The sequence below is a fragment of the Frieseomelitta varia genome, unplaced genomic scaffold, assembly GCF_011392965.1.
Source record: "Frieseomelitta varia isolate USP_RPSP 00005682 unplaced genomic scaffold, Fvar_1.2 scaffold_273, whole genome shotgun sequence".
NCBI lineage: Eukaryota > Metazoa > Arthropoda > Insecta > Hymenoptera > Apidae > Frieseomelitta > Frieseomelitta varia.
The window spans coordinates 8,558-20,056 of record NW_025110005.1 but is presented as its reverse complement, the minus strand read 5'-3'; the positions used below and the strand labels follow the sequence as shown (position 1 = coordinate 20,056).

At 37.9% G+C, this 11,499-nt stretch overlaps 2 protein-coding genes across 5 annotated transcripts; one reads left to right on the top strand and one right to left on the bottom strand.

The window, feature by feature from the left end:
* Window positions 1-68: 68 nt before the first annotated feature.
* On the top strand, window positions 69-3,915 carry LOC122528968 (putative serine protease K12H4.7). 2 transcript variants are annotated; one of them, XR_006306709.1, is made up of 10 exons: window positions 69-326; window positions 394-575; window positions 676-908; window positions 988-1,123; window positions 1,199-1,265; window positions 1,345-1,555; window positions 1,674-1,806; window positions 2,670-2,839; window positions 2,928-3,088; window positions 3,805-3,915. XR_006306709.1 is itself a non-coding variant. In XM_043654652.1 (9 exons), exons 1-9 carry the CDS (start codon window positions 135-137, stop codon window positions 3,035-3,037), a joined length of 1,434 nt encoding a protein of 477 aa, XP_043510587.1. In that variant the 5' UTR covers window positions 69-134; the 3' UTR covers window positions 3,038-3,092. The 2 variants fall into 2 exon arrangements, 1 of the variants encoding a protein (XP_043510587.1); XM_043654652.1 differs by lacking the exon at window positions 3,805-3,915 and having other exon boundaries at window positions 2,928-3,092.
* On the bottom strand, window positions 3,092-10,559 carry LOC122528970 (clavesin-2-like). Of its 3 annotated transcripts, XM_043654655.1 has the most exons (8): window positions 10,242-10,558; window positions 10,015-10,177; window positions 5,402-5,651; window positions 5,146-5,305; window positions 5,002-5,063; window positions 4,167-4,360; window positions 3,682-3,895; window positions 3,092-3,616 (listed from the first exon to the last, which is right to left on the bottom strand). In XM_043654655.1, the coding sequence occupies exons 3-8, from the start codon at window positions 5,574-5,576 to the stop codon at window positions 3,411-3,413; spliced, it is 1,011 nt and encodes a 336-aa protein (XP_043510590.1). In that variant the 5' UTR covers window positions 5,577-5,651; window positions 10,015-10,177; window positions 10,242-10,558; the 3' UTR covers window positions 3,092-3,410. The 3 variants fall into 3 exon arrangements, with proteins under 3 accessions (XP_043510590.1, XP_043510591.1, XP_043510592.1); XM_043654656.1 differs by having other exon boundaries at window positions 10,044-10,559; XM_043654657.1 differs by lacking the exons at window positions 10,015-10,177; window positions 10,242-10,558 and adding an exon at window positions 7,596-7,925.
* Window positions 10,560-11,499: the final 940 nt, after the last annotated feature.

The window sequence follows — 11,499 nt, the reverse complement described above, 5'->3', positions numbered from 1 at the left end:
TTAAGAGAAATCTATTCCCCATCTTCCTACGAAATGTTGAAACAATCGTAGAAAAACACTCGATGAAACAGTGTCTCGCGAACCGATCTAAACTGTTGACCGTACTCGCAAAATCGTCGTTCTGAATATTCGATATGGTTTACCTAAGTTTTCTGTTGGTATTGTGCCTGACTTGTCATCTCGCTCGCGGTGTCGGCCTCCACGGATTTCATTTTCACGGCCTGGAAGAGCCACGATCTTTGAGTGAATCGGAAAATATAACCGAGGCATGGATCCAACAACCTGTTGATCATTTCAATCCTCGCGACAATCGCACTTGGTCGATGGTACGTTTGTTAAACGTGTACTATTAAACAAGACTTATCCATATTTACATACGTTATTTCGACGTAGCGTTACCTTGAAAACTCGAGATATTTCAAGAGAGACGGGCCGATTTTGATCATGATTGGAGGAGAATGGGCAATATCCAGGGGTTTCTTAGAAACTGGTTTGATGTACGGTCTAGCCTCCACTCACAACGCGATGATGTATTACACCGAGCATCGTTATTACGGCAAAAGTAAACCGACCAAGTACGACGTTCCTTCTTTCAACTTAAATCTACGATAGTCCTTTTGTTTGTTGGCGACAAATATTTAATCATCTGTCAATCATTGTTCAAACGCTTTTCAGAGATACCAGCCCGGCAAGTTTGCAATATTTAAGCGTGGAGCAAGCACTGGCGGACTTGGCGCGTTTCATCGAGACGAGGAAAAGGAGGGAAGGATTCGAGAACAGCACCGTGGTCGTTTTCGGCGGATCTTACGCTGGAAGCGTGGCAGCTTGGCTCAGGTTGAAGTATCCTCATCTGGTTCAAGGTGCCCTGGCCAGCAGTGCCCCGATCTTCGCGAAAGCCGATTTCTACGGTATGGATGAATAATCTCTTTTGCAATTCAACGTAGCTGCTGTCGTTTCGCGATCAAAAAGGGAGCTTCTTTTCCTTAGAGTACTACGAAGTGGTGACCGAATCGCTGCGTAGATACGGTGAGAAATGCGTGGACGAGGTCAAAGCTGCGTTCAAGGCGGTCGAAGAGTTACTCACTGCTGAAGATGGCCCGCAAAAATTGAAACGACATTTCAAGTAATTCATCAGTTTTTGTTTTCAGAAAACTCGCTGTGCGTAATATTTTGCAATCTCGTTTAAATCTCGTTTCAGTTTGTGCGACGTGCCCGATGCAAATTCGCCCAACGATCGAGAACATTTTATGAATATTCTAGTCGAGGTATAGTCTGCAAATCCGTGTCAGTTATATCATTGAAAAGGAGTATCGTTATTAATCGTGAGAGTGTCATTTTAATCAGGCATTTGGTGCTACCGTTCAATACGACAAGGTGGAGAATGGTCGAACACAGATCGCCGCTTGCTGCGAAATCATGACCAATGTGCGTTTGGGCACTCCTCTTCAGAGATTGGCGCATTTCGTGTCAAATGGAAAGAAATGTTTGGAAAATAATTACGAGAAGTTTGTGAGACTGTACAGAAACGAGGCATGGGGCGCGCAACCTGACATAAGTAGCAACCTAACAGTTTCTCTTAACGATTGATAAGAAAAAAAAAAAAGATATTTCGACCATTGAGTATATAGATATATCAATATCTATACTTGTTCTTATCGTATCGATGTTTCCAGTGAGACAATGGTCCTATCAGACTTGCACGGAATACGGTTATTACCAAACGACAAGCTCAAACAAAACGAGCTTTGGATCCTCATTGTCGTTGCGTTATTTTACGGACATTTGCAGAGACTTGTACGGAGAGTAGTACGTATTGCATCGAACAGATTGTATCGAATATACAGGGTGGGCTAAAATTCGTTGTACGATTCTACGTCAAAAGATAAGAAAAAAAATTTGGTACAACATTTTTTTATCTGAGGCTCGGTTTTCGAGAAAAATCCACTTTAAAGTTTCTTCATCTTTGAGTTTCTACGCAATGAATTGTCTTCGTTGTTGGAGGATGTACTCTTAGCTACTACAAGGAGTATGATTTTCCAACATGACGGTGCATCGCCACATTACACGAGGGAGGTTAAAAATTTTTTAAATCAAACGTATTCGTGTTGGATCGGCCGTGATGGTAAGGAACGTTTGACCACCGAAGTCTCCAAACCTCACGTCTCTAGATTTGTTTTTATGGGGGCATATCAAAGAACAAGTTTATAAAGACAATATTTCAAATATTACACAATTGAAGGAAAAGATTATGGAGGAATTCGAGAAATTAAAAACCGACATCAGCTTACATTCTGTTCAGATGTCATTAATTCGTCGAGCAAGCTTATGTATGTAGGCAACGAGCAGGACATTCTCAACAATACTTGTAACAGTGTAGTACTGTATCGTAGTATTGCAATAGAAACTAGTAATACGGAATAAAAAATTAATTATCAGTAGGAACACTTTGTACTGCTTTAATCACGCAATAGATAATGTTTGTCTATTCGGACCGCGGTAGAAGAATAGACAACTAAATCGTTCGCAGAGATGAACAAACTTTAAAGTCGATTTTCTCGAAAACCAAATTTTTTTCTTACTTTTTGACGTAGAAACGCCCTGCTCGGTTGTACTACGAATTCCGGTCCATCCTCTATAGTGTACAGAAGAATTTATCTCTCGTTTTGCAGTTACAATAACGAATTCTTGAACGTCAGAATCAAAAGAACGAACGTAATGTACGGCGGTTTACGGCCAGATTTGCGAAATGTTATTTTCACCAACGGGAACGTCGATCCATGGCATGCTCTGTCCGTTCTCCAGGACTTAAATACACTTTCTCCCGCCATATTTATCAATGGTATTTAAACAAGATATCCTGTATCTTCATTTGGCTTCATTGTTGTCATTACCGAAAGAAAAAAAGGAAAAAAATTTGTCGTTTGTAGGATCGTCGCATTGTCGCGATTTGTACAGTGACTCGGACACGGATGTGCAAGATCTCACCCAAGCTAGAGCGAAAGTACGCAAAATCATTGGCAGCTGGATTTCTTCTTAAACTTGTGATGATGTTGTTCGTCGTATTGGCAAATAAAAGAGAGCGATATACGTATACATGCGTAAGAAAATATTTATTTCTTCCCCTAATACGGTTTTATTTACAAATAATTCAAATCGAATGACGTACAACTTACAATTATGCAACGCGACTGTGAGCTTTCGAAAGTTTCTACTGCAGTATTGAGATCGAAAATTTCACTAATTTTTCTTATACATTTCTTCTTCTTCTTTTTCTTTTTTTTTTCAGTAATATCTTATATTAAGTCTCGATATAATCGATATCGTGTATTGTACTTGACAATCTTACACTATCCATAGAGCGTGCAGCATCGTTTATTATTTAATGTGCAATAATCGGGTCGAATTTTCGATCAGTCGACTTCGAGCTTCCGAAAGGAGCCGGTGATGCCGTACATGGTGGAATCGCTGGACCCAATGTCGGAGCAGCCGAAGCCTTGCTTCAAGGCCGAGACCGCACCTTCGCGCGCCTTCTCCGAATACAACTCCAGACACACTCTCATTTTATCGTGAGTCAACAGCGTCGGTCTCATCTCTAGCAACTCTTGCCTCCACAGTTCTGCGTGAAAGTGAAATGATTTTGTCGTTTTCGTGGTTTCGTCGGAAGCAGCGGTTCGTACTCACCGATCATCTCTTTCATTGGCATCGTGCCGCCATACTCTTTGGGCAACATGCTCGTATCCATTTTGTGATTGATAGCCTCCTCCAGGCTGGTGTAAATCCTGACGCGTTTCTTTATCTTTTCAGAGATCAACGACATGCCGAAATCGAGGGCAAATTTCAACGACGGATGAGTGTTGATCGCGTGAACCTCCTTGTGACGCATGGGTATAGTTCGCTAAAAATCATCGTTACGCTTGTATCCCAAATGTTTTGGCATCGCGACGTCGATGCAAGTTGCGTTTACGAACTTGCCGGGGGAAAAGGATTTAATTCGATTAATAAAATTTATCTCCTCGCCGAGGAAAAGAGAAAAATTAGCTGCAGCCTTCTGCTCTCCTTGAACATGTTGCTTCGTCAATCGGCAGCCGCTGAATATGGAAAATTGTGGGAGGGAAGAAAAAGAAACAGAGGGTTTGTAAGGTTCATAAGGTTTGTAAGGTTCATACCTCGCCGTTTTTCACGATACGGACAGCCTCCTTCGGCGTAAAAAGCGTCAGATGGGGGAAACTAACGCCAGCCCCGTCGGCGAAATGAACGAAACCTCGTACCTGATTCTCCTCGTCCTCCATCAAACACTCGTAAGTTATCGCGTGAATTCGACACATGTCAGCGTTCGTGTACTTGTGGGGATCGAAAACGCCTAAAAGCGCGTGTGCCACGCGGATCAAACACAGAGTGAGCATGTACCTACACGCACAAGTACCTACATAGTACATACATATATGCGTATAGAAGTTTGTTAGAAGAATTACAAATAAAATTCGAAAGATTTAGATCGCTGGATCCGATCTTTCGTTCGCGTCTACGTGACCTGAAATTAATTTCATCGTCGTTGCAATCGACAGCAACACATGTGTAATTAAAGTTTTTCAGAAATTGGTAATTGAAATTGTTTCGATTCGTTGAAAGAGGATGAAAGATATTCGAGATAGAAAAAAAAAAAAAGAAAAGAAATCTTGAGAACGATTATCACGCTGGCTACTTCCAGAAATGATCGACGTTATATAGAGATATATAATCAAGTTTCGCAAGAGCAATCGACAATGCTGAGATCAACACGTTCACCGATGTCAGCTGGACAACGTGACGCGATCGGCACGTATATTATATATGTTTAGGATATTTGTACGAACACCGTGCGTGTCGCAAACGAAATACCACGAAATTTCACAATACGAATTACGGTTATTCGTCAGCATATACGTACGTAAAGCTGCAGGCACTGCAGGCAACAGAAGGGAAATCGAACCGATCGATCGAACGTGTTAAAATTGAATTTACCTGGTCGGGCAATTACAACGCGGCGGCCTTTGGCGTCGCGTCCGGGTGCAGCAAATAGATATCTATGAAAATTAGCAAATTACACGATCGTTGCGTCTTCTTCGTCAATCGTCGACACGAGCCAATCACATATTCTTATCTTACCCCAAAGACAACAGCTCTTGCATCGTTGGCTCGGTGATGTCCAAATGATGAAAGGCAAGGTGATAAACTTGACGCAGCAGCAAATATCTTTCGATCGCCTCCTCCGCCATTGGGACGTTGAACTTTTTGCATCTCAAGAACCTCAATAAGAACCGCGCATCTGTCGAACGAGATAGTTCAGTGTCGGCGACAATTCTTCACGCGCGTGACTGCATGAACGAGTGATCATTGAATATGGAAAAGATGATTCTCTCACCGAGCCGACAGTTTTGAATACGCGGATTCAGTTTTATCCAGTTGCGTATCTGCTCGAGAGCTTGGTCTCTCGTGTTTTTGTCCTCTCTGAGCTCCTCCTTGGCTAGTTTCTGCGTTTCCATCGAAAGTGAGCACTCGTAGCTGTCTCCCTCGGTTACCCATTCGATCGCTCCCATCTTGCTTTAATTTATATCCAACGATACAAAGGCAGCTTTGACTTTTCTTCAAAATGTAACAGACCGGTGGAAATTCTAAAAAAAAAAAAAAAAACACCATTCGTTTCTCTCGTTACCAACGATCAACTCACTTTCATCTTTAACCGCGTGGACAAATTGTCGTTGCTTCAATTAATACGGTATTTAAGAGGACAGTTTGAAATTTTCGAAAAATCGATTTTTTTTTCTTTTGTTTTTGTTTTAAATAGCAGTTTGAAGTATTAGAAATAAGATACAAAAGGTTCTAGACTTTAAATCAGCCCGAAATTGCAATATTTTTCTCAGTTTGAAGTATATTTAAGTATAACCCAGGCAAAATTGCATATATAATATATATTTCAAGTATATTTAAGTATAACCCAGGCAATATTGCATATATAATAATGAATTTATTGCTTCTCAATAATTTCTATCCAATGATACCGACGAGTTCAAAAGGAAAGTGACGAATGTGTTGTAGATGGTTTGGTCACTCGTTACGGTCCGCAATCAGTTACCAGCGCAAGTGGTTAAGGGGTCAGGGCAGTTTGAAATTTTCAGAAAATCAATTTTCTTTTTCTTTTTTTGTTTTAAATAGTAGTTGTTTTAAATAGTAGAAGAAATAAGATACAAAAGGTTCTAGACTTTAAAATAGCCCGAAATTGCAATATTTTTCTCAGTTTGAAGTATATTTAAGTATAACCCAGGCAAAATTGCATATAATAATGAATTTATTGCTTCTCAATAATTTCTAGTAATATCGTACCGACGAGTTCAAAAGGAATTATTGTAGACTGTTTGGTCACTTGTTATGGTCCGCAATCAATTGCCAGCGCAAGTGATTAAGGGGACAGTTTGAAATTTTCAAAAAACCAATTTTCTTTTTTTTTTTTTTTGTTTTAAATAGTAGTTTGAAGTCTTAGAAATAAGATACAAAAGATCCTAGCTTTTAAAACGACTTATTTTCGGGTATAATAAATAATAATAAATCCGCGGATACAGAATAATTGAGTTTGTATCACTCACTGTTTACAACTTTAAGCAGTATTATAAAGTGTAAATCGTGTGATTCAAATATTACTTTTGGTGAATCGAATATTAGGGAACTTGGATTCAATTTAGTTGTGAATTGTAAGAACTGTGAGCCTCGATATATTAGTAAAAAAATTAAGTAAAGGATACATATGAAAAATGACGTTCTGAAACTTTGAACGCGTTTTTCATGAAATTAGGTTTTTAGGTTTTTAGGTGTGCAAGATATCTCGGAATCTAACCAACCGATTACCGTGAAACTTGGTACGTATTTTTAATATAACATTTACTATTGATAATTGAACATTTTTTAATTTTTAACAATTTCGAAAAATATAAACAAAAAACGTAGAAATTTTTGGCACAAATTCGATACTTCAAAAATAGCTACTATTTTCATAATTTTTACGAAAATGAAAATGTTGGATCGTCGATCTATAGAGAATATTGTTTGCTTTTGAACTTCTTTTGCCCTTTTGTTGCAACTAAACCTGTTTGGCTGGAATCATGCACACCGATAGGCAATGTACAAAAAAAGTTGTGTAAAAGGACGCCCTTATAAAAAGTTAAATAAGAGCCCTCTTTTTTTCTCTTTTAATGTTGCTTTTTATAGTTCGTAATGTGTCAAAATAAACCACAAAAGTTCATGTCAATCAAATATATACTTTTCTTTTAATAGCTCTCCAAAGTATTCGTAATTTTTAAGCCTGTCAAACTGTTCTGTCCCCTTAAAATAAGTATCCCTTCCGGTCTTTTTCACTGAAACAGAGGTCAAATTTCCTCTCGAGCTTTCCGTCGTGACTGCACTCTCTTTAACGAACCGGTGACATAGTTTTCACCGATGTCGTTCAAAGTCACCGAATGCGAACGAAAGTTACGTAGGAAGAAACACGCTCGAAATCTCGTCCTCTCGTAACGCAATGTAACATAACGTCGCGTTGTCCTATGATTTCGTAAGAATCGACTCACCGGTGAGTTAACGGTGATTTTGTGACATAACAATTTCGTCGTTTCGTGATATAATGCCGTCGAATACCAGCAACTATTACGTGTATCCGCGCGATAGTAATGCGTGCCGCGTTGTGAGTAAGTGACTTGTTTTGCAACCACTTTCTCCGGTTATGTAATCACGCGCCAGGTCGCGCGCCCATCATCTTTGTTCCCCGATCTTGTATATATGTACGTCCAAGACTAACCGTCGTCCACATAACATCTCGCTATCTCTTTAAGTTAAATAATCCCCTCGGGCCGGTTCCCTTTCTAACGATCAGCTCTGTCGATTTCGATTCTCATATGTCATTTATCGTCGCATCTCTGCTCGTTCGATCAACGAAGAACTTTGAATTTCGTCGAGAAACGAAACGACGACAATGATACGCAGTGTTTCGACCTCTGTTACACGCACTGTTTCAGTATCTTGGAATGTGGAAATAGGCAGAGGGGCAAGTTACTTGAATTTTTCAGAACGCGAGATTTTCGCTCGCTACATATTATAGCAGCCGAATTGAAAATTCGAACTTTCGAGATAGACTTACAGATTCACAGCAAATGGTTTCCTTCATTAACCTTTATTAGTATTAAGCTTTATTGCGAGCGTAACGCTAATGGGGTTATCGAGAAACTAAACAGTGAAATAAACTACGTAACACTATCTTCCGTGTAGAAAGTTCCACTTATGTTATTACCACTCGAGTTCTTTCTTCGACATCGGCTACCGTTCACCCCATAGGTGGTATTCTCGCTAGGAAGTATCAATTGGATTAACAGATCTACTCGGATCGACCCTTTTCTTTTTTCATTCATTCTCTCTACTCAAAATTACGTATTTTCTTCTCTTTAGATAAATAGATCAGTGGTTCCCAATTTTTTTTTTTTTTTTTTTTTTTTTTTTGGCCATCCTCCACTTAAACATCTCTAAAATCCTGATTACTCTACTTCTGTGACACGTAACTCTCATTATTCAAAAAGTGAACTTTTGACGTGGAGGAAGCCTAAATGATCATTAACATCAAGGTCCAACAGACTTCCAAAGAACGTGACATCCGTGAAAAAAGGAATTGGAAAGTGAAATTTTCATTTAAAGAAATGCATTCTCGAATTGCCACCTAGCAAAAGTAGTATAATCAATTGATTTTTAAATGAAATCTGGAATGAAGGATCAATGAAATATACACTGTCTCATGTATAAATTGTGAATTTAAAATTTTAATAAAAATGTTAAAATCTTTTATGGGACGATAAGACCCTATAGAATCTTATATTAATTAATTTTTGTATTTAACGTCGAATTTAAATTAATATTTGATTGGGAGAATTATTAGATTTAATAAATTTTAATTTTAAAAGACTTTAATTAAAGAAAATAATTTGATCTTTAATTTAGAATTAATAGAATAAATCATCCTAGGGATAACAGCGTTATATTTTTTTATAGATCTTACAGAAAAAAATCCTCGATGTTGAATTAAAATAAATTTTAAATGTAGAAGTTTAATAATTACGTCTGTTCGACTTTTAGAATCTGACATGACTTGAGTTCAAATCGTAAGTCAGATTGGTTTCTATCTATAAAAATATGTAAACCACGGACAAGTGTCAAAAACTAGAGAGAATAAATCTCATCGAACATTTCGTGTCAAACGGAAGCCTGTATCGATTCCAAAAACACCAAGTTTGAACAGTTTGTGTAATCGAACACGAAGCAAAAGAATTATCAACTCGAGTAAAATATGCGAACATTGCATTACGTTGTATACGTCACCACACGCGCCAATTAAACACTGTTTCGCATATTAATTCGATTTGATTGACCGTCATTGTTTCCAGTTATCGATCAAAATCAATGACACCCTTGGACGTTCAAAAATTTATTCTATGCCCTTGGCCTTTAAAGTTTCTGACCTCTGAGAACAAGGCCAGTCCAAGTACAATCGCATATGTAGGTAACTTAAAATTCACCCGACGTCGGTTCAGCGAAGTACATCGAGAAGAACGATTTAAACGCCTTGCGACGCGATTGAAATAGCAATTAGCGAATTATCATACAAACAGGAAGGTTCATCCGAAGGTTTATCCGAAACAAAGTACGTATCACAGTATACGTAAAACAAGCTAATATGAAACGAGCTACTAAAGGAATTCGAAAGTTTATTTTTTTATTTGCCAAGGCAAATTGTTTAAAATTGGCTAACATAGAATTTAAACATCACGACACAATCGGCACGTGTCATTTGTTTGAATATTTTTATTATCCTCGAGGAGAAACGTATCAATTTCTAAAAATTATTTATCGATTTTTCAGGATTTCTTTAAAAATTGGACTCTTAAGAAACAAGCTCCGTTAATGCCGTAATAAATAAATTCTTAATAAAACTTGGTATCAACTTACTAAATGAACAAAAAGATGTAACGTAGTACCCCGATTCGTAGTCGCGCGGGTGAACACCTGGAGGAGACTGTCTCCTCTTGGCCGCCGACCGCTCTTTTATAATTTCCAGTTACACCTTTCCTCTAGCTCCGCCTTCGATACTCGTGCAGCAGTTGATATGTACCTGCAGACTCAAAATAGAGGAACACAAAAGTCCCTTTCAGGGACAAATCGCGTCTTCCTTGTACCTTTCTTGACTCTAGATGAGTCATCCGAACGATTTGTCAAACAGAAGACGACACCGTAGTTGCGTGGTTTTGCGGTCAACTATACGCACCGAATACCGTGGTTCACCTAATTGCACGTCTTTTATAGATGCGACAGGTATCGTTGTTCGCTTAAACGATGCACGATAGCAGGTAATTTCGTAACAACTCTTCCTTTTCCTACTCTTTTACAATTCTTACAAAATCTTCCCAAAAATTGCATTCTCGTTCAGAAATGGGACAATCTGTTTGTTAGAATAACTTGGCGATTTATTAACAATAACTAGCTTATCAAATCAATGTGTACTCATTGTCAGTCGAAAGAAATTAATTATATTATTCTCCCTTTTCATTACTTTTAATTACTTTTAAATTCTAAAACTAATGTTAACTCGCCGCATTAACATTGGCAAGATGAACACGATGATGCCATGTAACGTTTCAAATAAAAATTATTAAAAAAAAAAGAAAAAGTGTACGATCATATCGTATTTTCTACCGCATATCGACGCAACTGTTCCTATCTTACATCATTCATCCACGTAACAAGTAATTAGGAAATTTCTTTTTTGCTTGATCTCGAATCTTACGGTAATCTCATGGGCATTTATTGTCAAAAAAACGAGAACACCGAATTCGACGCTATGACGCATTAATGTTACGTACTGGCGCACGAACGATACGCTTAAACTTGAAAGGATTAATTTACAGTTGCCAAAAGTTTTTAAATACGACACGTGAATTATAACACGTTGTTCAAATTAACAAAAGTTAAATTAAAAAAGACTATTTATAAAAGAAATAATAGAGACAGGAAAGGAAAAAATTGAGAGTTACATAGATTGTTACGGTTTTGCATAACGATTGTGATCATACTGACATAAGTATACGTAACAGTTGCTTCGATGTTATATTCCTATCAATTTCTCGCACGTAATAGCTCGAGTATTTACCATCAAAAAGTGAAATAACATTTTACGCTCAAGTGTTCTGACGTAGACATAACATTTTATGGGATAGTGCACGCGTCACACAGAGTACCGATTTTGGAAAGAGAATCCAAGCATTGTCTGCTTAATCGTTAAGTGCGAAATTAAAGGAATGCGTAAATTATTAAAAAACAAAATGAATAAAAAAGTCAGAAATTTATTAAAATTCTCAGTGTTTTGAATCTCTCTCTCTCTCTCTCTGCTATTCAAACAAATTTGTTTATGTAATGTGTAATATTTATTCTGTAATT

What these genes read in the sequence shown, in the direction of transcription:
- LOC122528968 (XM_043654652.1), top strand. Translation starts at nt 135, where the DNA reads ATGGTTTACCTAAGTTTTCTGTTGGTATTGTGCCTGACTTGTCATCTC. An exon ending in GGGCGCGCAACCTGACATAA is followed by an intron (nt 1,556 to 1,673) that starts GTAGCAACCTAA and finishes CGATGTTTCCAG; the next exon opens with TGAGACAATGGTCCTATCAG. An exon ending in TCCCGCCATATTTATCAATG is followed by an intron (nt 2,840 to 2,927) that starts GTATTTAAACAA and finishes TGTCGTTTGTAG; the next exon opens with GATCGTCGCATTGTCGCGAT.
- LOC122528970 (XM_043654656.1), bottom strand. Translation starts at nt 5,576, where the DNA reads ATGGGAGCGATCGAATGGGTAACCGAGGGAGACAGCTACGAGTGCTCA. An exon ending in CGTTGTAATTGCCCGACCAG is followed by an intron (nt 4,361 to 5,001) that starts GTAAATTCAATT and finishes ACGCGCTTTTAG; the next exon opens with GCGTTTTCGATCCCCACAAG. An exon ending in GTATCGTGAAAAACGGCGAG is followed by an intron (nt 3,896 to 4,166) that starts GTATGAACCTTA and finishes GATGATTTTTAG; the next exon opens with CGAACTATACCCATGCGTCA.